General features: G+C 40.3%; 1 protein-coding gene across 1 annotated transcript; it reads right to left on the bottom strand.

The window, feature by feature from the left end:
• Window positions 1-14,369: 14,369 nt before the first annotated feature.
• LOC149188147 (putative LRR receptor-like serine/threonine-protein kinase At5g48740) lies at window positions 14,370-16,252 on the bottom strand. The gene is made up of 7 exons (XM_089409878.1): window positions 16,183-16,252; window positions 15,821-16,029; window positions 15,592-15,718; window positions 15,430-15,498; window positions 15,116-15,305; window positions 14,851-14,983; window positions 14,370-14,720 (listed from the first exon to the last, which is right to left on the bottom strand). Exons 1-7 carry the CDS (start codon window positions 16,250-16,252, stop codon window positions 14,370-14,372), a joined length of 1,149 nt encoding a protein of 382 aa, XP_089266004.1.
• Window positions 16,253-26,187: the final 9,935 nt, after the last annotated feature.

The raw sequence follows: 26,187 nt of genomic DNA, 5'->3' as shown, positions 1-26,187 counted from the left end.
AGCACGACGGTGTTAGCCATTTCGGCCTGCAACAACTGCTCTGTTGCCGATGTACCCGCGGCAGCATAGGCGGCTACCGTTCCCTCTTGTGGGACCCGCACCTGAAGTTCTTGCAGTTGCGCCCTGAGGGCCCCTAACACATTTTGTTGCTCCGTCATTGCTTCCTGGAGCGCCTCCCTGGTGACCTCACGAATCGTGTTGCTGATGTCGTATAGGTCACCTTATGTTAGTGTAATGAGTTCACCATCCAGTTTGGAAGCCTTGGTCTTCTTCCGTGGCCCTGTTCGTTATGTACCGCACAACCGTTTCAGTTGTACAGGTGTCGTGCTTGGGTCCGCTCCTTCTGCCGTGTCATCTGTTCCCTATCCTGTGGTCAGGTCTAGGCCTCTTTCCTCCTGTGTCATGGTGGCCCCGATGGCCGGTGTTGTTGCTGCTTTTTCGGCAGCCTTGGTCTGCTTTGTGGCAGCCTTCGCTACCTCGCGGAAGCCCTTACCTCCTCGGCGAACTGCTCATTGTGTTTCTGTTGTGCCAGTATCTTGGTGGCATCCTTTTGTTTTTATATCGCTATCTCATCGCACACCACTAGATCCGGGGTGAACCACTTGGGTGGCCATGAGTCGACCACGGCAAAAGAAGCATCATCAATCGTGATGAAAGGGAGTTTGGTCCAGTTCTGCTCTGGATCCTTCCACGCCTTGATATACACATTGTGCATATCTGCCTTAAAGTCTGAAAAGATCCGTAGACTATCGTAGACTGTGGGGAATAGTCATGGACTTTTGTTGATCCAAATTTGGACGCTTGCCTCCATGAGCACCCAGAAAATCTTGGTCTCACGGATCCTTGTGGCGTCCTTCATCGCCCAAAGCGACGCATATTTTTCTGTCTGTAGCAAGTCCTGTTCGAGGGGGGGGAACTGACTGTCCTTAGGCAGTTTGCCTATCACCAATAAGATAGACAAGAGAAACCATGCGTAGTGGAAGGTCTTGCACTGCTCCTAAGCTTCTTTGCAATTGTTTAGGAATTCCTCACAGAGGAACTCGGCCCAGTTGAATTGGACCCCCTCCGCGCATTGTTTGGCCAACACGATGACTTTCACTGGTACCTCGTAGCCACGAAATTTTGTCATCACCTTCCCGGCCAGCAACTGGGTGGCGACGCGCACCCCTTTGTTTTGAATGCTACTAATTACATAGCCTCTCTGCTTATTTTCCAACTTGTATTTCTTCTTCATGGCCTCTGTGAGTGCCAAATCTCCAATTTTTCTAGCTATTTCTATGGGGTCCCTTCTTGTACAGGGAAGCCAAGAAATCCTATGAATAAGCTTCACCGTGATAGGAATAGGCTCCTCCAGCCACAAGTACCCATCATGCACCAGGAAAAGTAGTTGCCTGATGACAAAGATCGTGATTGGTGCCCGGTGAAAGTGTGGAATCCATAGTAGGTGGACTAGCCTAGCCTCCTCCATATCACACAGCCATTTCCGTGGCTCTAGTGCTGTAACTAACCCCTCCTTGCTCTATTTCATGATTTGGCTAGTCTACAAATGTGGGAACTTTTCGTTGTCCGCGAGGTCCCAATCTTCAAATTTCATTGTGGGCACGTGGCCTAGAACCGATCCTTCAAACAGAATTCTGTCTGGGAGGAGCGGGCTTTGGTGTGCACTCTTAACGACATCCAAATCTTTGGGTACTTTTACTCTCCCTTTCCACAGAGGGACATACTTGGGCAGTTTTGCTGTAGCTCGCACTGGCTGAATGTCTTCCTTCATTTCTTCATTTGCCTCGATCTCTTTTATGAATGCTTGGATATCCTCCTCCTCATCATCTGTCTCAAGATTAACAGTCTTGCCCTTGTCTTCCATAGACAGTTTACCAAACCGCAGATTACGCGAAGACATACAGACCGGTCCTACTGCCTGTCGATCCTTTTTGGGCCTCGGCGTCTGAGGCGATTTTGGAATTTCTAGTGCATCCCCCACTGACGGCATAGGGCTATGTGGGGCTCCCTCAGTTCTCGACATCATTATGTTCAAGAATTCCTGCGTCTCCTTCGGCAATGTCTCAAACATTGAACTTGCTCTCAAAGCCTCTAAATTGATAAGGTCCATACAGAATTGATAGCGGAACAACTGAATTCTGAAAATGCCAAGGGTTGTTTGGTCGATAACCACCTGTGATTTATAGGCCTTTTTGAATTCAAATTCGACCGTTCCCCCCTCATTCGGCTCATTAATGCGATATCAGCGATAGATCGTCCCAAATCTAGTTCTGACTTCGTGTCTTAATTTCCCACCGCCCACTCCTCGTTGCCTTAAATTGGACATCTTGTCATGAACAGTGACACCAACGGTCACTTCCTAGCCTACTTGCGCAGCAGGTAGCCCCTTATGCATGGGCACGACAAATGTGGCATACTGATCCTGCGCACAACCTCCTTGTCACGCAGCTCCCCTACAGACTCTTTTATAGTCCTGCGCTCTCTTTCAACTGCTTAGAGTGTTGAGACTGTGCTCCCTACGGATAGTCAGGTGGTCGCACCACCTGTGTGAGGCTTCAATTCACCTTCCAACCCGTCCGTGGGCACTCCTCAATTACCCTCGCAACAGTCAGCGCCTCGTGTTCTTCCTTATGCGGTGCACTCCCCTGGTTACTTTGTCTGGTAAGGTGCAGTCGCAGCCATGGTAGCAGAGCCACAAATTCTCGGCAGCCATCTTCTAATGTAGTAGTATGGCTGCCCATATCTTGTCTTTTCATTCTTAGTTTCTTGATGCAACATGCTTGCATGATTTTGGTTTCCAGTTTGGTCATTTCTTCGTCTAGTAACTCGCTTTTCTTCCTCAGTCATACCCGATCTTCTTCGAGTTCACAAAGCTTACGGTTCCCTCGCCGAATGGCTTCCTGAAGCCACATATTTTCCCCTTCACGTAACTACATAATTCCTTCGTCCAGTTCCTCGTGTACTATCCCAACTGTGGGAGTTGTTGCATAGGGATTCCTTTCCTTCAACATTATGGTCTTGACTTTGCTTGTCGGCTTCGGAATCATTTCCGCGCTCAGGTTTTTGTACATGGCCCTATAGGCCCATCGGACCGCTGGTACGCGCAGGTCGCAATCAGTTCGTCTCGCCTGGTGAACCTTGTTCAGGATTTTGCATACCTTCTTGAATGCTTCTACGTGGAACGTTTCTGGTGTGCGTCACTTTTCCTGCTGCTGCGTCCTGTTCCGATTTTCGATCCTTAGTTTGGGGTGTGTTCGTGTGGACTGTAGAACACACATTTGTACCCATCGACACAGGTGGGTGCGCAAGCTGCTTCATCCTGGCTTCCAGACTCTCGTTTGAAGCTGGTGACTTCCAAACTGTAGGCGCATCATCCTTCTATATCTGCACAAGTCCTCAAAATTTTCTTGATGTGTTCCCCACCAGCATGCAGGTGTTGCATGCAGCGCCCACTTCAACGCGTCGAACTGTTGTTTTTGGGTACCGCGTTTTCAAATTTTCCCAGGAATTCATCCACCATTGTCAATCCATCATATGTCGGCAGTTCCCTTGCCTCTGTTGTCACGTAACGCAGTGATCTAACCATCATGTTGTAGTTTAACGTTGTCACTTTGTGCAACCAATTCTACCATTGTTTTACTTCTTCGTCTGAATCCGAAGTGCAGGAGTTTTCACGCTCACACGAGATTCTCCCATCTGTAGTCGGATTCACCCAATCCTGGTCTCGCACAGTTATCTTATAAATACCATCCAGCTCATCGTCTCTTTCATCGTTGCATTGGTTCAGTGTAGCGTGCTCCTTTGGCTAGGTCCAGTGGGACTACTATGCGTAGTGACTTTTTCTCGAAGATCATTTTTCACTTCTTCAGATTGATGACTTTTTTCATATCAGTGGCCCAGTCGATTCCTAACAGCGCTAGATAGGAATTATTGTCATCGACAATCTCTATCACTTAAAAATTCGTCTGTGTGCTCACGCCTTCAATATCAACTGTTACCCCTTGCAACCTCCCCATGGGCAAAATATTCTATTGGTTCTCCATTCATAATTGAATAGGGGACCACTATAACATGGGCCTGCCCATGCATTCCCATGTTTGCTTCGGTAACACATTCGCGTCCAAACCCAGATCTAGGATTACCTGATCCATTTCATACTCACCAATCTGTGCAGTCAATCTCATTTCCCTCCCGGTGTGCAATGCATGCTTCCCCAATTTCTGAACTACGCACAGTTCTCCTGACCCCGTGCACCTAGTGATCAACTCCTATAGTCCCTTAACTACCTTGTTGTCGCGTAGCAGTTTCATGCATGTCCCCAGAAAGGTAGTAAGCATTGAAGGATACATTCCTGGCTCTAGTTGATCCTTACTACCTGAAGTGGACGGCTCCGTGAATCTCTTCTTAGCTTCCACGAATATCTCTTTTGCGCGTTCTAAGTCAAAGTCAGGTTCCTTTGCAGGAGCCTTGCGAACCCATGTATCTTCCTCGGGTTGCTTCCCCTTATCCTCCCCCGTGGTTGCACCGCTTCTGAGCATCATGTTCACATTCGAGTCTTCTTCATGCGGTTCAGACCTCATCATTATTCTGAGTCAGAGGAGGCTGGAATACCTCTTTTTCGCACATCTGTGTGATCAACATAGGGAAATATATTGTTTCATGATCAAACTGAGCACAGTACGAACAAGATATCCTCGTCGGGTTGGTACAATCGTGGGCATAGTGCCTTGGTCCTCCATAATTGTAACAAAGTAACTATCTGTAGCCCCTTCCTGGTCCCATTCCTCCTCATCCTTGACCTCGCCCCTGAAATCCAGTATGCGCCATCCTCGCAGCTGGGCCGAGGGCTCGCGTTTCTGTATGCATCCTATAGGCTAGGGTTTGATCCATCGTTAACTCATAGCTACGACAAGTGCACTCATCGTGGCCTACCGACTTGCAGAAATTACAAAACAACTTCTAGGGAGTCGGTGTATACTTCTGCAACAAATGACAATTATTCGTCATGTGCTTTCCTCCTATCTGACAGATCGTGCACCATAACGCGAGTGCCGCACTCATCCCTGCCTGTGCCTCTGGTCTCAACGGAATTGGCCCCCCTCCTGCCAAGTAGTTCGCGAACACTGGACAGTGATTCTTGTCATGGCCCTAGCCTTTGCATTTTATACACCATACTTCCTCGTGTGCCTCTGGCCGCGATGCCCTATCCTGCTTCAAACTTTTCATTTCTAGGCATAGATTCTATAGTTGTGCGTGGACTTGTTTAACTCCCAACCCAGGGTCTTGTATTAGGGTCTCATGCAACCTCATCGCCATTTCCAATGCTTCGGCCTGGGTGGAAACTTTCTGTTGTGACAGCGTCGTCCTCAAGTGCGGTGTCAGAGATGCCACAAACCATGTGCGATGTTGTGCATCCATTAGCATCATATTGGCCTCATGGATCGTACTCTTTAGCCTTTGGTCCAGATCCCAGGGGGTCTTGCCTGGAAGCATCGCGATCTCTTTAAACCCGATGATTGACTGTGTCTCTGAGTTTGGCCTGCTAAATTCTCTGTTCAACGCATTTTGGATCTCTGTTATCCCTGCGTTTGGGTGGTTGTTAGAGTGCTTGATATACCATGTCAATGCGCGATCCTGCATTGTGCTCACCAATGTATCCTTCTTAATATTTTCATCCGTGCAACTTGCACTTCCCATACTTCTCTTACAATGAACCAGACTTGGTCTGGATCTTCATTCCCTATTCCTTTGAATACAAGTAGTTTTATCGCGCTCGTCATGCTGAACTGTCGGGGTGGTGGATGTGGAGTGGGTGGAGATGGAGGTGAGTGGGGTGAAGTGGGAGGTGGCATGGGTGGAGGTGGTAACCGCAGAATGCGATGCCTTATCAAACTGACCGCGCTTCTCGGAGAGACCTTAGCGAGCTCTTCCTCGCTCTCTCGCGAAGGTGAAATTAAGGGACTGTTTTCTAACCCTTCACTGCTTTTGTAGATCATTTCGCTCCGCATTGTCCCAAACATTAATGTATTCACATGACCCTCTTTTCACACAATAGCATCTTAATTCAAGTATTTAAAGGCTTAATATACTTACCTCGCGGTCGCTTGAGAAAACATCGTTCTGCTTTGTTGTAGCTCATGGTCCTGTCTACCGCAAACTCAGTGATAAATCCCCCTATTATCTGGTCGAGCCAATGGTCCACATCTCACATGAACTTATCTTCTAATGCCTCTAGTCTACGCACTAATTCCAGAGTCCACACGATTGGTTTGTCAAGCCTACACCTGCCCTGGCTATCGGTTCACTTTTCGATCCACTTATATAGCTCAAACATAAAGGATGCAAAGAAAATTTCGTGGATTTCTGTATACACGTAGTGATCCAACCACTTTTTCTCAGATACTTGCGGAGTTCTATTTTCCCGTGTCGCAAACTCGTGAATATTCTTGTCCAACCACTCTTCAATTTCCTTCTTTATAGGGTTCCAATGGCACAACATCAAACATCCCTTAGGCAAGTCCCGGTCCCGGCAATAGAACCATTTGTTTGCCACGTGGGGCCTCACCCAGGTTCAAAACTAATTTGGCCAAGCAAATCTCGGTACTACTGGCCCTTTCGGCAACAATCCGTGAATTACGGACTGAGGTATCACCTGAAGTAGTATGGGAGGGTGCTGGAACTAGGTTTCTGCACCCTAGGGATGTCTTGATGAAGGTTCTATAGGTTCGCGGTCTGAACCTGTGCATTTGCACTTCTCCATGCAGCAGCCTGTGCGCACCTCTGTAAGGGGCATGAATACAGTACTATCCTGATCTCGAACCTTACTGTGTTATTATATTAGTGTTTTGACTTAGTTTGTGCGGGCCCAATATTCTTATTACTTATTCAACTTTTAAGTAAGTGCATGTAATTAAATCCAATATAAATGCATGAAGATAAAAAGAACCATAGATGCATAATATTCCGAATCAAACTCATCTTTATTAATAATCCTTTTCAATTACAGACCCGACTCTGCCCTGCACACTTAGCTGTAGGGGTCTGCGCACTCAGTTGCGGACTCTACTAGGCTTTTGCGCACTCAGCTGCAGAGCCTCTTCCTACTACTACGACCCAATACACTTCAGATCCACTTCTATCCTCTAACCATGCCTTCACATCTATCTATTACTGTCTGCTCAAAAACTATCTTTACACTTAGAGCCTCGCTCTATTTATACAATCCCATGGTCTGCGGACCATGGGTAGGCCGACACCACTTTACATTATTTTACAATTCTTAGGGCGGACAACCCTATGACTCATCCTAGACTTTCACACTCCGCATCCGTACTTTGTGGAGTCCTTACATTACATTGACCAAAACTCGGGCTTTAAGCCCCAAAAACATGCTGTGGGGGGATCCGCTACCCAATAGTGGAAGAGAGACAAACTTGTGCATAGGTTGCAGGATTAAGTGATAGAGGTTAGTTTCTTAGGTCCTAGAGATGTTCACTACGTTCTTACAAGTAGAGAGGCTCGTCCTTGGGCTGAAGTCATATCCTCTATTGGTACAAGTTAAATTCTTAACATCTAGGAATATTCTTTGTTCTACATGGGAAAAGAGACTAGTGTTCAGTGCAAGTCACATCCTCACTCGAAAGAGGGTTGGAGGCTTTTCTCTGGAAGTGAAATCTATGCTATTAAGGAGATAATTATTTTGTGATGAGTGCAGCTCACATATATAAGAAGAAATGGCTAGATGGCTTACTTTCTAGGAGAGTGAAATGCACTAGTGGAGGGTTTGAACAGTTTGAGGCTAGCACAATGCATGGAAACAAAGATCTGCTTAAAAATCGATTAAGTGTTTGATGATAGAATGTGAGAGGAATCATAAGGATGAAAATACTAACATACACACACATATATACAACCATAATCATGACTAGAATGCGAAAAACTCAAGAATGTGAAGGGACACTAAAAAAATCAAGCAAGAACTAAAGCAGTACTTGTGGGAGTGAAATTTAAAAGTGAAACAATTGAATAAATTACCTTGAAGGATAGTGCACTTGTAAGAAATAGTGAAGGATGATTCATGTGCTCTAAAAATGCACAGAGCTCCAAAGTGAAAGATAAGTGTGAGATAAGCTCTGACTAGGTTCTTTATATAGGGAGAGCACAAATTAGGGTTTGAGAGTATGCTATTGCATGTCACAAAAATCAAGGGATAAGAATAATGTAATTGTTACTTGAGAGTGCGATAATGCTATCTTTATAAAGTGTGCTCTAGCTATATTTGGAAAGTATGCTCCAACTATCTCTAGAAGGTGCATTGTGGCTACCATCAAGGAGTGCACTCAAGTTGTCAATAGGAAGTGCACTAGACTGACTCCCAAGAAGTGTCCTCTAACTGTTCCTAAGGAATGTGCTCTTCCTATCAACAAGGAGTGCACTCCATTGTCTCAATGAAGAACATTTCGTTGTCTGCAAAAAGTGTGTTAGGCATATCTTGATAAAGTGTGCTATGACAGGAACATGAGTTAGCTATAAAATGCATGGTGCATTGACTCTTATATTTTCTTGGGGAAGACTTGAAAACTTAGAAAAATATGACCACACATGACTTTTATGATTAAAAAAATAATTCACATGATCATTATGGGGCTCCAAATTTAAATGAAGGAAATTTTTTAGAGGATCTTATAGTAGCTACAATAGAAACCATTTTCTTGGACTCAAAAAAGGAACCAAAGACTTGAAAACTCTTCCTCAATCATGCCATTAAGGAAGGTTGTATTCACATCCATTTGATGTATCTTCCAACCCATCTGTGTTGATAGTCCTAATATAGATTTGATCGATGAGTACCTTGCAACAGGAGCAAAGGTCTCATCATAGTCAATCCCCTCTAACTGTGAAAAGACACGAGCCACAAATATAGCCTTATGCTTCTCCACACTACCATCTACAGCTTGCTTTACCTTGTAAAGCCAACAAGATCTCACCAATGACTTGTCCTTCGGTCTTGGGACCACATCCAAAACACTGTTATGAACTATGGAGTCATACTCCTCCACCATGGCATCAACCCAAATTGGCTGTTGCACCTATTCCTTAAAGGAAGATGGCTCTGTCATAGCACATTCGCCCATAAGAGCCATGTATCTAGTGTACCTCTCAGGTGACCTCCTTTGCCTATCCTGAGAAGTGGGTGCTCCCACATTCTCCCATGCATCATCCAACAATCTGTCAACCTCTCTGGTGCGCTTTCTTCCCTCTCTAGAAGACTCTTCCTGAGTGGATGTCTCCACTCCTGGATCCTCTGCATGTGGCTGCTCCACATCAATTTGAAGCTCCTCAACATTAGGAGCTAAAAGCTCCTCATTCGCATGTAGCTCAAGCTCTCTCTCAAGGGAAAATCGCATGGCCTTCTCCTCATTGAATCTGACATCCCTACGAATCATTGTCATCTTGTTGGTCAATAAGTACACCCGATAGTTATAAGGTGTATCAATGTACCCCACAAATATCCCCAACTCTGTTGTCAGCTCAAGCTTCTTTCATTCATCTTTGGTGACATGGAAATATAGCAATGACCCAAAAATCCTGAAGTGACCAACATCTAGCCTCTTACTGGTATAAGCCTCCTCTGGTGTCTTCATCTCAAGTATCTGATGTGGGCTACAGTTCTAAACATAATTTTTTGTGTTGCATACCTCAGCCCACAAGTGAAGTGGTAAGCCCTGATCATGCAGCATTGCCCTTGCTACCCCTACTATGCTTCTGTTCTTCCTCTCGGCCACCCCATTCTACTGAGGGTTATGGGGTGCTGTCAACTCCCGTTTAATCCCTTTTGCTGCACAAAAGTTCTTAAACTCGTTTGAGACGTACTCACCATTGTTAGCACTCCGTAGAGCTTTAACCTTCTTTCCCGACTCTTTCTCCGCCAATTCTTTAAACTCACAAAACTTTGTGAAGGTTTGATCCTTTTTCTGCATGAAAAATATCCAACATTTATGAGAATAGTCATAAACTAATATAACATAATACCTGTGTTTGGCTGTGGATATTGTCGAGAGTGGTCCACACAAATATGAATGGACTCACTCTAGGATAGCCTCTGCTTGACTGTCTTTGTCGTGAAAGGAAGACTTGGTGTATTTTCCTAAAGTACACCCCTTGCATGTATCAACTTGCTCAAGCGTACCTTTTGGAAGACCAATAGAGATCTGCTGCAATATCTTCAAAGGCCCATGATGCAAGTGACCCAATCGCTTGTGCCACAACTCGCCAATGTCTCGACTCCGCACCCTTTATGCTTTTGTGCTCAAAGAAGCACACTCCTCTACCTCCAACTTATAGAGATTGTTCACCCGAATCCCTATCTTCTTTACTTGACTCATGGCTATGTGTCGAAGGAACACCTTTCCTTTCGAGAAGATCACATCATAGCCTCTATCCTCAAGCATGGTAACGGATACCAAGTTATTCTTTAACCCAGACACATACATAACATTCTTCAAGGTGAGTAGAGCCGCATGCTCCCTCTAAAAATTAATCGTGCCCAATCCAGTAACACTATACCTCCCGTTGTCACCCATATCAATATGCATATGGAGATATTTCTCCTCCAGGTCACTGAATAACTCTTTTCCACCAATCATGTAGAATGAAGCTCCACTGTACTATACACTTCCCATCACTAATGAAACCATGCATGCAATGAGGGAAAATTCCAATTTGAATTGAGTGGCCAAAGCCTCACCCACCGCTCCTCTTGAAGACTTCTTCATGGAGTTCTTAACTGGAAAATTTGTAACAAAATGACCGAGCTCATGACAATGAAAGCACTTAAATTTCATCATGTCTTTCTTCTTACCTCCATTATAAGAATCTGATTTGGAATGGGAATCTTTCCCTTTCCCCTTTTTCTCCTTAATCACTAAGGCACAATTCCCTTCATCATCAGTCTTTGATGAAGAGCCATCCCTGGTGTTCCTCTTGGTCTCCTCCTACATCAAATCCAACCACATTCCTTCCGAATCTAACAGCTTCTCCTGACCATTGACAAAGTCCTAATAACTATGCCAACTCTTTAGGAGTGCTGGAATAGAAAGACTCACCATATCATCCTTGAAAATCATGATTCCAACACTTCCAAGTTCATCATGACACTAAGTGTACTTGGTCAAGTATTTTGGAATCGTCTCGCCTTTCTCCATTTTGATTTTTCGAAGTTTATCCTTCAATGCTAGTTTCTCTTGGAAAATGTTGTTTTGATACAAGTTCGTCAATTTTTTCCACATAGCATACCGAGTTTCTTTGCCATGGAGACTCGAGACAATGTGGTCTCGAACTCCCTCAATGATTATCCACCTCGCCTTAACCACACACTTCTTCCATTCGACCAAATTCTGTGCATCTGATGTTGCTGGCTTAGGAATTTTTTTATCAACGAATTCCTTCAAGCCATTATCGTCTAGCACAACTTCCATTGAGTCCCTCTAGGGTATAAAATTCGAGTTTCCTTCCAAGGCATACTCGAGATGCAAACCGAATGACATCTGTCGATCTTGAAGTATGTATTGCAAATTCGAATTTCACCTATAAACCAAAACTCAAAACTTCAAAATATCCTCTAGTATGTTGTTCTCAGCTCTGATACCATGTACAAAATCCTACAGATTCACAAGCTCATGCAATGTACTAAAGCATAAGACAAGAATCTACTTTTACTTTCAACCAACAGAAGCCAATAGATCGACGAAAATAATATGAACAAGAAGAAGATAAATCAATGGCAAATAAGACAAGATGTATCTGGGGAAAGCCATTGCTCAGAACCCCACTATTTGTATTGCATATATCCGAAATATGAGTGAAGATACAAAGCTTGTTCTCACTAGAACAATTCCACACAACTATGCTCAACTCTCTCAGCTCACAAGCTAGCTCTTGGCCAACACTTAGCCAATTCTGAAGCTCTTCAAGCCCCTAATCTCTTATGTAATTCCTATGAATATCCCATATTTAAAGGGAATTCATGCTTCTAAAACTGCGAAATCCAAACATATGATCAATCTCTTATGCATGCATGATATTTACACTCTAATAAATAATACAACTGATAGTACATTGTCCCTACACTCTAGTCTAAACTAGGTCTTTCTCAGAATCGACATGCATGAGTTTCTTATGACGGAAACCTCAGTTAAATAGAGTGACACTTGTGGATGCACTAGCGCACCAGATGACTATCAACTCTCTATTAGTTCCTGAAACAGTTTGGAGCTAATTTAACTGAACATAACTCAGTAAACTAAGTGATCTAATTTCCAACTCAATTTAAACTCATACTGGACCCCCGAAACTTAGGGATAACATATACATGACTACAGAAAGACTTCCAACTCGAAATTCCTAAGAGAATTAAGTTAATTGAACTTAATTAACTATTTATAAATTGTTATGAGAATATAATTTGATTTTAATTCTCAGTTTAATTCAAGGACAAATTAAATTGGAATTTCTTGTTGCCATTTCTCAACACTCTCTGCTAGGTTCAACTACTTCTCCAAGGAAATACTCCATGACTTCATTATTTGTGAGTGCCAAATCAATCCTTCTCTTCCATGCTAGGAATTTTGTCGAACCAGCTAAGTTGTTGCTTTCCTTGCAAAATGTAGCCATGCTATTTGTAAATTGAGACATAGAATATAATATACTACTTACATTGTTAACCAAGAGTATTGTTTCTTGATGATGTCTCCAACTATCTTGAAGTTTTCAATACCTTCAAGGAGACTTCAAAGATCTCCAATATATATTCTAGGATGCCTTCAATAAATGATTTGTCCGAACAACTTCAAGAGATGATACCAAAACTCGTTGTTGCTTCTTCCTTGTCAAGATGAAGTATACTAGAGAAATTCCAATGAGAAATTTGTTCTATAGTCACTGAGAGCTTGATGATGGGGTCTTCTTCAATTTAGTAACCCTCCTTCTAGATCAATGGTCTTCTTCTTCTTTCCTTTTGTCTTTGTACAAATTATTCCCCTCCATCTACGTTCTCTTGTTCACCTTAGCTCTAATACCATGTTAGAAAATACAATGTCACAACTTATTAATTCAATTTGTCCTTGATCTTAATAATTTCTTGGGAATTTTATTTATCTTTTTATGTTTCTTTATTATATATTCTTCATCAAAGAGTTATCAAATACAAAACAATAAAAAAGATAATATATATAATTTACCGTTTTAATAATAAAAAAATAAAACTAACTACAAAGTTTCTTGGTTTTGTTATCTTTTTATGTAAAAAAGGCTTATATAGAAAATCACTTCATCAATATATCCCTAACAAGACTAGAACTTAGATATAAAACATGTTATGCTATCTTCCGTTCAATCATATTACTGACATTTATTCTATCTTTCATTCAATCTCATTACTGAAATTTAAACATATATAGTTTACAGTTTTAATAATATAAAAGATAAAATTAAAAGTGATTTGAAAAATCACTTTTAAAGGTAAAGAAATTCTTTAATAATATCACACCTAATTTAAATAATAAAAAAATTAAATACAAATTCTAAACAAATTATTAAGAAAATAAAATTTAAAACAATAATAAACTAACATAATATAATATTACTAAATAAGCATTCATTCAAAATTTAACGAAGTCCTAAAAATCGATTGTGGATTATGGTGAAAGCAAGATTGATGCGCCATAGGTGAGATTTGTATAGTTGTTACATTCCCTTCAGGTTAGGCCCTCAAGTCACAATGGTCTCAACCTTGATAATTAACTTTGATGATAATAAATATATCTTTTTAGGAAAAAAATAAGAATTATACAAATCTCATCCATGCATGTTACAATTGTAAGTATCTCACGCATGCGAACTAAATTGATTTAAAAGGAATGTTACATATTTGCATTTTTAACTACAACATTTGAAAAATGAATGTTCGTTCCATTAATAAATTAGGGAATCAAGAATTGATATTATATAAAAATATCGGAAAATGTAGAGTTCTAACGCAAGATAATTAAACAATAGAAACGAGCAGATTATTATTTTCGCAAAAAAACACGGGGGAAATTAAGGCAGTGATGGCGATTTACTATCGGAGTTTTAAAATGTTAAATACTACGGATTTGAGAAAAAAAAACAGTACATAATTTTTTTCTAGGAAACTTGGCTAAACATTCTCGACCGTGTTAAATAAACGATACGTGGAGTACAAGTTTTTAAGAGGATTGCCAAATACATAGAACCACAGAACCTATTGACAGAATTTAAATTGAGTGTTCGTATCGACCAAAAGCCTTGATCGCCAACCTCCATTCAATCCATCTCCACAACGTGCCACCTTATCTCCCCACTTTTGGAATGTTGGAGCTGTTATCGCTCCACTCCATTCCTCTGCGTTCCATCGGATCTATTGATAAATAGAGCGGGGTGACCAACCGCTCGGCACTGTCGATACCAATTTCCTCCGAAAATGAAACAGAAGCTTTCTCCTCAATTTTCATACCTTTTTTGAGCTCTCTCACAACTTCACTCACGCTCGGCCTTAAAGACGGTTTAGCCTCAACACATCTCATCGCTACTTTCGCAACGCGAGTGATGGATTTCAGATCGTAACTACCCTCCAATCTCTTGTCTATAATTTCAGCTATTCTCCCACCATTTTCATCCATCTCCACTACATACTGCGTCACCTGTAATAAACTTATTGTTAGACTCTAATTCAGATAATTATTGTGAGACAAAACTGCACTGTAAAATATTCTAATGTCACATTATATAATTTGATTGATATTTCAGGCGACTGCTGATATGATTCCTTACCCAACGAATGATGTTTACTTCATCTACCGGTAGTTTTACATCTATGGGTTGCCTACCGCATATGATCTCTAGCAAAACCACTCCAAAACTATACACATCACTCTTCTCCGTCAACATTTGAGTGCTGTAATACCTGCGAAAACGTGCCCCACAAAAACTTGGCTAAGTGATTACCGTGGAAATGAAAAATAACGATAGTGCCTCTGTTCTTAATAATTAATTGATATGCAGTGTGAGGAAAAGCAGTTATAGATATGTGGCATACTCTGGATCCAGGTATCCTGGCGTTCCTTTCACCGCAGTGGTAACATGAGTAGCCTCCCCATCAATTGTCATCCTTGAAAGACCGAAATCGGCCAGTTTTCCGTTCATATTGCTGTCTAAAAGTATGTTGGCGCTCTTGACGTCCCTGTGAATTATCTTTGGTGTGCAACCCACGTGCAGATATTCAAGTCCTTCAAATACAAATACCACAAATGTCATTAACCATGATTTTTTCGTGTAACTATTACTGAAAACAACCAGAGCTTAGATTACAAAAAATTGTTGTACATAGAAGAAATGTAGCGAATGAGTTACCCTGAGCAGCATCTAATACTATTTTGAGCCTCATTTTCCAACTTAGTTCGGATTCTTCTGCTCTGCGACCTGGAAAAGAAATTAAAAAGCAAATATACCTTCCAGCAAACAAAGCTATTCTATTGATTGAAACAAAGCATACCTTCCAGCAATAGAATTTACCATAAAGGTGATCTTTTAGCGACCCTTCCGACATGTAGTCGTAGACCAGCATAACTTCTCTGGTTTCGGTACAGTATCCCAATAATGATACCAAGTTCCTATGGTTGATTTTAGAAAGGAGATCAACCTGTTCATGAGATACCCATAATACTAATTAGAGTGCAGCCATAACTGGCATTATGAGATTCAACAATGTAAACTATATTACAAAGTAATATCTACAATTTACCTCATTCAAAAACTCGTGAATTCCTTGTTTGGAAAACAGTGAGAGCACTTTTACCGCTATAAGATTCCCTTCCGGCAACTTACCTAGGAACACAGACCCAAATCCCCCTTGACCAATCTTCTGAATATAGTCTTGTGTGGCAACCACAATCTCATCTAGAGTGAAGGCACGCGAATTTGTTGTATTTCGAACCATAACCATAGAGTACTCTTCAACCCATTCAGGAAAGGGAAAGTTAGAAATTTGTCAAAGCACAATGCATAAGATAATTTCGGTTAGAGGGCACACTCCCACTATGCATGTCATATCTTAGCGTTTGTAATATTAATAGTGTTTAGTAAAATCGGTACAGGAAAGACTACCATTGGTTCCTTTGGAAGCACCCTGTTTTTTCCTCCTGCATTTATTGCGATAGACAGCGATACCCGCCATTAACGCTAAAGCGATGATCAGAATTCCGTTTAACGTTGTTCCGACAATAACCTTCAATTTATTCTTGTTACTTGAATTTCAACGAACAATTGTGGAGAAGTTGTGCAGGGATTACACCGCTGAAATTATTATTCTCTATATTCCTGTGGTAATCAATTAAAAAAACACAATTATTTGCACTTTACTTTGAATATCAACTTGGAAAAAATACATAATAAACAACGAGAATTTGGGAAACGTACAACACTTGAAGGTTTGGGAGGCGAGATAGCCACTCCGGAACAGTACCGTTCAGGTTGTTGTTTTGTAAATAGCTGTAACAAAATAAACTTGTGTATATTCAAAATGCATATATATGTTTAAGAATAAAGGTCGATTATTTATTCGTGTAAAGGAAACTTACAGTGTTTGCAACAGGGTCAAATTGGAAAGATCAGGCAATGGTCCCGTCAAATTGTTATGGTTGAGTGACCTGCCCATTTCAACATGAATGGTTAATGCTAAAGATCGACTGAGAAAGAAACTGTGCTCTTTCATAACCCGCATCATCAAATCCTATATTCACATGCGGGGATTTATCAATTGCTAATGCTTTTTATATCCCCACGCGGGTGTTTATCAACCGTTAAGATTTCCTGTATGAAAGAAAGGAAAGCAAAATACTTTCACTACACATCATCAAACTCGTCACTATTGGCATGTATTTTAAGGGGACGCGTTTTATATATTGATTATCGGATTATAAAGTAAAGTCAATATTGGCTGCTCTATTTTAGTATTCTACGAAAATATTTGTTGGGTATTTTTAAATGGGGAAAATACCAAAACCAAACAAACAGATACCACAGAGCCAATGCTCTGTTTTCTTTGTTCCAGGATCTTTGCACAGGGAAGCTTTAAATCAAATATACTCATAACAGTCCATTACACAGCATAAAAATATTTCTATTGATTAAGATATAAAGCCTCATACAAACATTCATCCTCTTTGCTGAGAGGAATTCACCAAAAACAATATTAAACAAAAACTCTGTTTTCACCCTTAGAAATTACTGAGCTGGGTTTACTGCTGTAAATCCCCTTTTACATTCACTCCCCTTTTACATTCACTGCAGTGAAAAACACTTTACTGCTGTAAAATAAGATTTACATATGCATACAAATGCGCTCCACCATTTTCCTTATGCACTTCTGTGCAAAACCACACATGGTTTTTCTTACACCTCTGTTTCACAAAAATGCCACACAAAACATTACAACCCTGTTCTTGTCTTTTTACACACTGCTGTGTGTTTCACCTTTTACTGCCCCATCATTTTACAATGCTCCACAAAAAGATTCAACCCACGAGCTCTTTTCATTTGGCTCACACTATTCTCTTTCGCTGTTGCGCTCTTACATATCTCCCATGTGTAACTAAAACAATACAGAGCACATTTTCTTTTTACTGCTCCATCGTTCCATTTACAATGGTCAATTCCATAAAAAAATTACACACGGGCCCCCTGTTCTTTTCTACACACTGCAGTGTGTTTCATTGCAGATTCCATTAACAAAAAAAAACAACGAGCATATATTTCATGGCTCGTAATATAAAAAATATAACACACAGAACTCTATACTATCGTGGGTTTTTTAATACATATGATCACCTACAAAATAAATGCACGCCGTATATAAAACTTAAAACCATTACCTACACCTATGACAATTTATTAATAACAGGTATGGTCAACCCAAAACTTGACTTTTACTTCACGCAACAAGTTTGATTTGATGTAGGCGGGGAGCAGCTTCATTGATGAACGGCGGAGGACGGTCAGGCTGATCGGACGGCGGTGGTTGATATCGGAAGGCAGTTTAATGCTGAGCTTTACCTCCCGATGGGTCAAAGTTGCCTACGTCAGGCGAGAGCCACGTGCCTGCACCAAAACGCATCGGAGCTCAACAATACGGAAACCACTTTTCATGGATGGCGGTGCGATATGATTCTGGGCAGTTTTGTGGTTTTGCAGGCGGTTTTGGGTGCGGCGTGCTGCAGCGTTGAAATTAGATTTCAACACTCCCCTTTAATTTCAACTGCTGGGCTTTCAATCTTATCCAAGCACTTCCTCACATAGAGGGGTTCACCAATCTTCCTCGCATAGAGGGATTCACCAACTGCTTCTGCTGCAGTTCATAAACAATCAAAGTTGTCTTCCTCTTAATAGAGGGATTAACCTGAAACTGTGCTTAAGAGCACCTTCCTCATGACAGAGGGATTTACCAAACTATGCTAGAGAGCATCTTCCTCTGAACAGAGGGATTCACCAATGACTATGCTGAAAAGCATCATCCTCTTGATAGAGGGATTTACCATACTATGCTGAAAAGCATCTTCCTCTTGACTGAGGGATTCACCATGACACTGCTTTACATGCAGTTTCAAAAACAAACAATCATTGCACTGCTGTGTGTGCAAACTCATTACATTGTTCTTTTATGCTGCTGCATATTCTCTGCTGCACTGTTGTGCCATCTTCTTTGCTGCGTCTACCCCACACTGCTGTGTCTACACCTGCACTGCTTGTGCACTTTTCAAAGACAAAATACTCTGTCTTTTCTGGAACAATTACACTGTCCCCACTTACATGTTTACACTGCTGTGTGTAAACATTTCTTTTACCTCTGCTGCTGTCCATTACCTTTCATTTCTTAAACAAAAACTTCACGCTGCTGCATTTTCTTATTTGCACTGCTGTGTTCTTCACCTTCTTGCCATCATGCTGCTGCCCATAACTTCTTGCTGCTGCATTGCCTCTGCAATTTGCACTGTCGCTGCCTTTTGTTTCATCATACTGCTGTGTGCCCATGCTCGAGTGCTTCAGGAAATAAAAGCTACGTCAATCTTGCGGTCAATAAATGAACTGAGTTCAATGAACCATCTAACTACGTCATTAATGTCGTATTAGAAACGGATGTCTGTATAATTTTTTTTAACCGAGTTCAATGAGCCATTTAACCACGTCATTATTGTAGTATTAGAAATGGAAGTCTGTATAGTTTTATTTATTTCCTTAAGTCAACATTGTAATAAAGGATTATGACGTTTTTGTTAGTGATTTGGAATGGAAAGCGACATTTATTTAAAACACGAATAATTTTTTAAAATTTAAATTTTTATTTTTTAATAAAATATATAAACAACCCACATCACGTATTTGGCTTATCAATATCAATACCTTAGAAAGTCTCTTTAAACTTATTTTTATATAATTATTGTTAGTACTTAACTTTCGACTATGGAATGATTCTCACGCAATTGTAACAAAATATTAATACTAATGATAAAAAGTCTTTGAATTGAGATTTCTGTGATCCATATCAAATTTTTGAAAAAAATTTCGGCGAAAATTATTGGAAAATTTTTTGTCTACGCGTTTCGAACTAACCAGTATGGTTCATCGTCAAAACAATATAATTATTGTTAATACTTAACTTTCGACTATGGAATGATTCTCACGCAATTGTAACAAAACATTAATACTAAAAAGTCAATCTTTGTAAATTATGATTTTCGACGCCTTTATAAAGAGGATGTTTCAAAGCAGTTCGTTAACTCAGTCAATCAAGGTTTTTTTATTTTTTAATTATATTATTAATTTATAGTTTTATAAAATATTTTTTATATAATTTATATACCAATTTAATAAATTAATAAAATGTTCTTAAAATTAAATAATGATAATTATTATAGCAGGATGATTTTGGATATGTTCAAGTATATGTTTCCGAGCAATTAATTAACTCAGTCCATCAAGGTTTTAAAAATAATTATATTATTAATTTATAGTTCTATAAAATATTTTTTTTGATAATTTATATATTAATTTAATATTTAAATTAATAATATCTTGGCATTAAATAATAATTATTATTATGCCATCATGATTTTGAATATATTATTAATTTATAATTTTATAAAATATTTTTTTAATAATTTGAACAACAATTTAATATTTAAATTAGTAATGGTTTTAGAATTAAATAATAATAACTATTATATTAGGATGATTTTGGATATGTTCAACATATATGTTTCCAAGTAGTTAGCTCAGTCAATCAAGGTTTTAAAAAATAATATATGTTATTAATTTATACTTCTATAAAATATTTTTTTGATAATTTATATACCAATTTAATATTTCAATTAATAATGGTGTTAAAATTAAATAATAATAATTATCATACATGATGATTCTGGATATGTTTAACACTTACATAATTCTATAAGACGAATATGATTCAAGAAAGATTTTTCTAAACATAATTTATACCTAACTAACTTTTTCATGACTTTATTTTCTTATTTTTGGAAAACAAATGGTAATGTTTTTTTTGCTATATACTTTTAGATGGGTTCTTCCAAATCTTAACAAAAAATTAAGAAGCCACTCTTTCTCAACTTTATTATTAAGTAATTAAGAAAAACTAAATTTAAAAAATAATAATCCTCTAATATGGAACTAAATTTAAAAATTAATAATATCTTAATATGATTTTAGTAATTAGAAACTGAATAAATAATATAATCCAAAAATAATAATACTCTAATATGATTTAAGTATCTTGAAATCTAATAAATAATATGATCAAAATTGCTAAGAGTAATATTTCATGCGAAATATAATAGCTATCTTCATAGATGAAGGCATCAAAATTTTGGATTCTTGTCATGAAAGAAGAATCTAAAAAATGCCTAGAGTTATTTTTAAAAAGAGCTTAGTAAGTTTATAATTGTATGTTACAAGAGGTTTCAAATACAACATTTTCCAAAGCGCTTAAGAGTATAGCTTCTACAAAATGAACTTAATTTGTAAAATATAAAAATTTAGTAAAAAGAAATGCCTCTTATCAAATTCAACTACTTTCCTACTCTAACTCCATCACCTCCATATTCAAATTTTCATTTTCCAAGGGCTAGTGCATTATTGTGTCTTCTAAGAGTTTCTTCTCGTTTGAATTCATTGATTATATCTAATTGGAAGTTCCAAGTTTATCAATTTTAGGAAAAATATAGAGAGAGTGAGAGGGGGGTGGAGGTGGAAGGAGAGTGGTGAGTGAATCAATATTTTTAGTTCATTTTAACTATCAACTTCACATTCAGAATTTTGTAAGCTATTGTCATTTATGCAACCCTCGTGTGTACATGACTTTAGTGAATTAAACATATGTATATCTAGATTACTAATTTTTCATAATTTCCATCGGTGATTTAATTTAACCATTACGTAAATATTTCTTTAGTCATTCATTATGCAGTATTCATGAGCAGTAAAGAACAAATAAATCATGTACACATAAGAAACACATCAACACATATGGACACTCAAATTTCAGGTGGAGACCCAATGTGGGAGAAAAACACCGCTATTGTCGTCTTTGTAATCTTCTTTTATTATAAAGAAATGCTTCTTACAAATTTTGTACTAGGCCAGACTCTTACTGGCATGCAACCTCCTACCTGCAGGAGGCTACAACCTCCACTAATTCTTCAACACCCACTGGAAGGGAGCTACAACCCCCTAATCTTGTTTACCCGCTCCTACTAGAAGGGAGATCCTACCCCTTCCCTGAAGGTTATAACCCTTAGCACCATGTGGATCATGTTTCATAATGTTTTACACTGGATCCACCAATCAATCAATCATCGAAACATGTAGACCACCTTTCATCATTTTTCAAACTGGACCCACACGAACAATAAGCTCAACCAATATACCAAAATGAATCAGAATCTAAATATAATCACTCAGCCATCACGGACTACCAATCACTAATAAAATGAATATTGAACCAATCCCAAGCTACCAATCAACCACTAACTGATCAAATCAAGGCAAATCAACACATCAAGATAATACTCATCCATTCATTGATTAATCATTGTTAGATACCAGACAATCATCACAAAATCAATGTGCAGTCATTTCAAACCCTAATCAAATTGACTTGAGAATATATACGCGACTATTTTAAAACAAACATGTGTATATACATGCTTCCTCATAAAACCTACGTATTTATCGAAAATCATTGAATACTAGATACTCACAAACTGAATCACTGAACTATTAAATCACTAAGCACAAATTTGAAATGAGTGCAACATCTAATTAAAAATATAGTAACACTAAATCACCGAATATTCAATCACAAATGTGCAACATCATCACTGATGAATATACACACGTTACAATATTTTGAAAAACCCATCCAACAATATTTAAAAAAAATCAAAACATAAGGAAGTTTAGTCTAAATTGACTTGAAGGAGCTAGACAAACCCATCCAACAATATTTTAAAAAAATCAAAACATAAGGGAATTTAGACTAAATTGACGGGAAGGAGTTAGACCACGATAATTTAAAGATAGACTACTGTAATTTAATTTCTCTTTAGATTAGTTATGCTGACTTCAAATTTTCGCACCACTTCAATTAAATTTGTGGAGTGAATCACTTATGTTTTCGACTTGATATTAACACCCCTTCAACTAAATGTGTAAGGACCTCGAGTTCTACCCGAGCGCGGGCGCGGTTGGGCGTCAGGCGAGTCGACGGGCACGCGGTGAATGAAGGCGTGGGCGACGGACGAAGGCGCGGACAACAGGCGAGGGTGTCGGGTGAGCTGGCCTGCACGACGGTCACGGGTGCAGGCGACCAACGAGTCAGGCTGCACGATGGGCGCGTGGGTGGGCGCGCGGGTGCGTGGGTGGGCGTGCGGGCGCATGGGCGGGCGTGAGCGCACGGGCGGGCGCAGGGTGCACGACGGGCGCTGGCTGCACGATGGGCGCGTGCTGCACGGAGATGTGACGTTCGAGTGAACCTTATGCGACGAAACGATGGCAAGTTTTACGACACTTGAAGAATGTGATGGAACGATGGAGCTTTTATACCCGATGTGCGTGGAGAAGCATGTGGGCAGGCCGACACTTGCTTGGGCACATACAGGGGTGCGTTAATGGTATTTTGGGGGTCGGCTGGAGTGCCACCACCCACACATAAAATGCATATATATTAGCATGCGTTGAGGTTCATTTGGGGAAGTAAGTCGAAGACAACTCGCATAGCTCAAGGAGTGAAGAAGAAGTGCGCAGTTTTGAAGAGGAGATGCGCATAGCTCATGCGCATTATTCAAGGGTGCATTCTTGGTGATTCTTAGAGCCGGTTGTGGGTTGGGCAAGGTGTGCCCAGGGTTGTCTTGTGTGCAGAATTGTGCCGGGATTGACAAGGATGTCTTGGTGACTCGAGTGAGCACCCATCCTTCGTGCAAGGCGTGCACATGGTTATTGTAAAAGGCTGATTTTCCTATATTGTAAAAGAAGCTAAGTATTGGCTTGGAGCTTGCCAAGCATTAATTGTGATGATTTTATTATGAAGAAAGATTGATTAATATATATTGTCAGGCAGACTTGTTCGGGAGCTGCCCCTCCCCTTTATACTGTGCAATTGTTGTTGTCTTTTATAATGTTGTGGATAATGAATGAGTATGGGTGTTCATTAGTATAAAGGACAAACATAATTTTACTTGGTTGCGAAACACAAACTAAGTAAGGACAAGTGAATTAGGCGTAGTCCATGAATGTTAGTATTGGTGAAAAGAAAGCATTCGGTGGTGCCGCACCTCACTATAAGCGGTTGGAAGACTACCGCAGGTGTAGGGCCGTGACATGTGGTATCAGAGCAGGGTTGCTCGTGACAGTGGAAAGGGTGCTTGCAGGTGAAGGAAGCCGTTTCACACAAGGGGAACAAGGGTTGGTTCTAATTGCAGGTGAATTGGTGAAGCTGTTGGATGGTCGAAACTAGATTGCAAAGAAGAAATAGGTTGTTAGAGATGGCAGCTGAATCTCAGGCTGGATCTAGTCACGTTGTGAAAGATACTACTATTGGGTTCATTGAAAGGTGTTGGAAAAGATGGAGGATATGGAGACCTCTTGGGATAAGAAGATGGACTTGCTCGCTAAGGAACAAGAGGCCAATTCGAAGATAAAGGAAGAGCTCGATGAACTCCGAATACAACACGATGAACTCCGGACACAATATGAGTACACTGATCTTATGTGTACACAACTTGAAGTAAGGGTCAAGGGGGTTGAAGAAGCAAGGGATCAGGGTCTTGCAGAGATCGTGAACTTGAAGAAAACTCTTGACAAAGCCAAGGATGAGATCCCAGTGCTGAAGAAGGCCGTGAGGCATAACTCAGGTGGAGGAGTGCCTCATGTGAAGGTCAAGGAATCAGAATATTATGATGGCACAAGGAATGCAAAAACTCTTGGAAACTTTATATGGGACATGGAGCAATACTTTGAACGGTTGGGTCTATCCAATGATGAGACAAAGGTCAAGGTAGCTGCTCAGTTCTTAACAAAGGATGCTAAGATGTGGTGGCGAAGGAGGTTGGATCAGATTGCCAATGGCAGTGCTGATGACATTACTTCGTGGGATGACATGAAGAAGGCTTTGCAAACCCATTTCAGTCCTTAGGATGAAACATGGGAAGCAAGGACAAAGATTAAGTACATAAAGCAGACAGGGAGCCTACAAGCATATTAGCGAGAGTTTGCAAGTGCAGCTCTGGAACTTCCTGACATGGCGGAGAGGGACAAGGTGTTCAACTTCATTATTGGGTTGAAGCCTTTGGCACGCAATGAATTGAAGAGGCATAAGATTAGGACACTTGAAGAAGCTTTTGCTGCTGTTGACAGGTTGGTGGAGCATTATGATGAGACTTCTGATGATAGGAAGAAGAAGTCTGATAAACCGAAAGATAAGAAGAAGGATGATGCTTCGAAATCGGATGATAGTTCGAAGACGAAGAAAGCCTTGAAGTGTTGGATATGTGTTGGACCACACATGGTGAAGAATTGTCCTTCTAAACCAAAGGTGGCTGCTATTGCACAATCTGATGCGAGGAATGAAGGTGCTTCTGTGGGGATGATGCAGATACTTGGTGCTTCTACTACTACGGAGGTGGTCTCTAGGAGAGATCCCGAGAGGAACAGATTGGAGTATGTTCGAATGAAGGTTGGAGGTGCTGATGTACTCACTATGGTGGATAGTGGGGCTTCTCACAACTTCATGGGTGAAGATACTACGAGAAGGATTGGGCTAAAATTTGTACCAGCAAAGGCACAAATGAAGACAGTCAATTCTCCTCCTATTGAGATTCTTGGTATAGCTGAGAGGGTGGACACTACACTTGGTGAATGGACAGGGAAGGTTGACTTCACTATAGTGTGGATTGATGACTATGAAGCTGTATTGGGGATGGAATTCATGAAACGATTTGATGCTATGATTGTTCCACATTTGAGGAAGCTCTACATTTATGATGGAAGGCAAGATGTACCCATTGGTGTGCCAACCATTGGAGTGACAAGGCTTGATTGTAAATTGGGAGTGATGCAAAAGGAGGATGAGAAGAGAATGGGAGACATGAGTAAGCGGTTGTCTACTATTGAGGCAAAGCTTACCGAGTAGTCATTGGTCATCAGGTCACTTTCGGATAGCATCTTGGATTTGTCAAGAAGGATAGAGTTGGTTGAGGATGATGATGATGATGAGGAGGTGTATGTGAGGCCAGATGACCAGAAGGACGACCGGGTTGCTTATCTACAAAGGATGGAGATTGAGGATCCTGATAGATGGATTGAGTTGATTAGTGAGGGAGAGCCTTCAGGCTCTACTCCCTCTACATCTTCTTAGATGGATGAGAAGATGGGGCTCATTGTTAGCTGCTCATGGTAGTGAGTCCTTAAACATGTGGAGCAGGAATGACTGATGGTGCAGGGATGGCTTGGCATCAAGCATCATGACATGTTGCAGATGGATGGAGTTTCCATGGACCTGAGCATGGATTATGGAGATAGATTCCTGGTGAGTCAAGAATGTGG

Source organism: Pinus tabuliformis, chromosome 3_1 (assembly GCF_031772625.1).
Source record: "Pinus tabuliformis cultivar Carrire ecotype Pingquan chromosome 3_1, CPIR1, whole genome shotgun sequence".
NCBI lineage: Eukaryota > Viridiplantae > Streptophyta > Pinopsida > Pinales > Pinaceae > Pinus > Pinus tabuliformis.
This window is presented reverse-complemented; position numbering and strand designations above follow the sequence as displayed.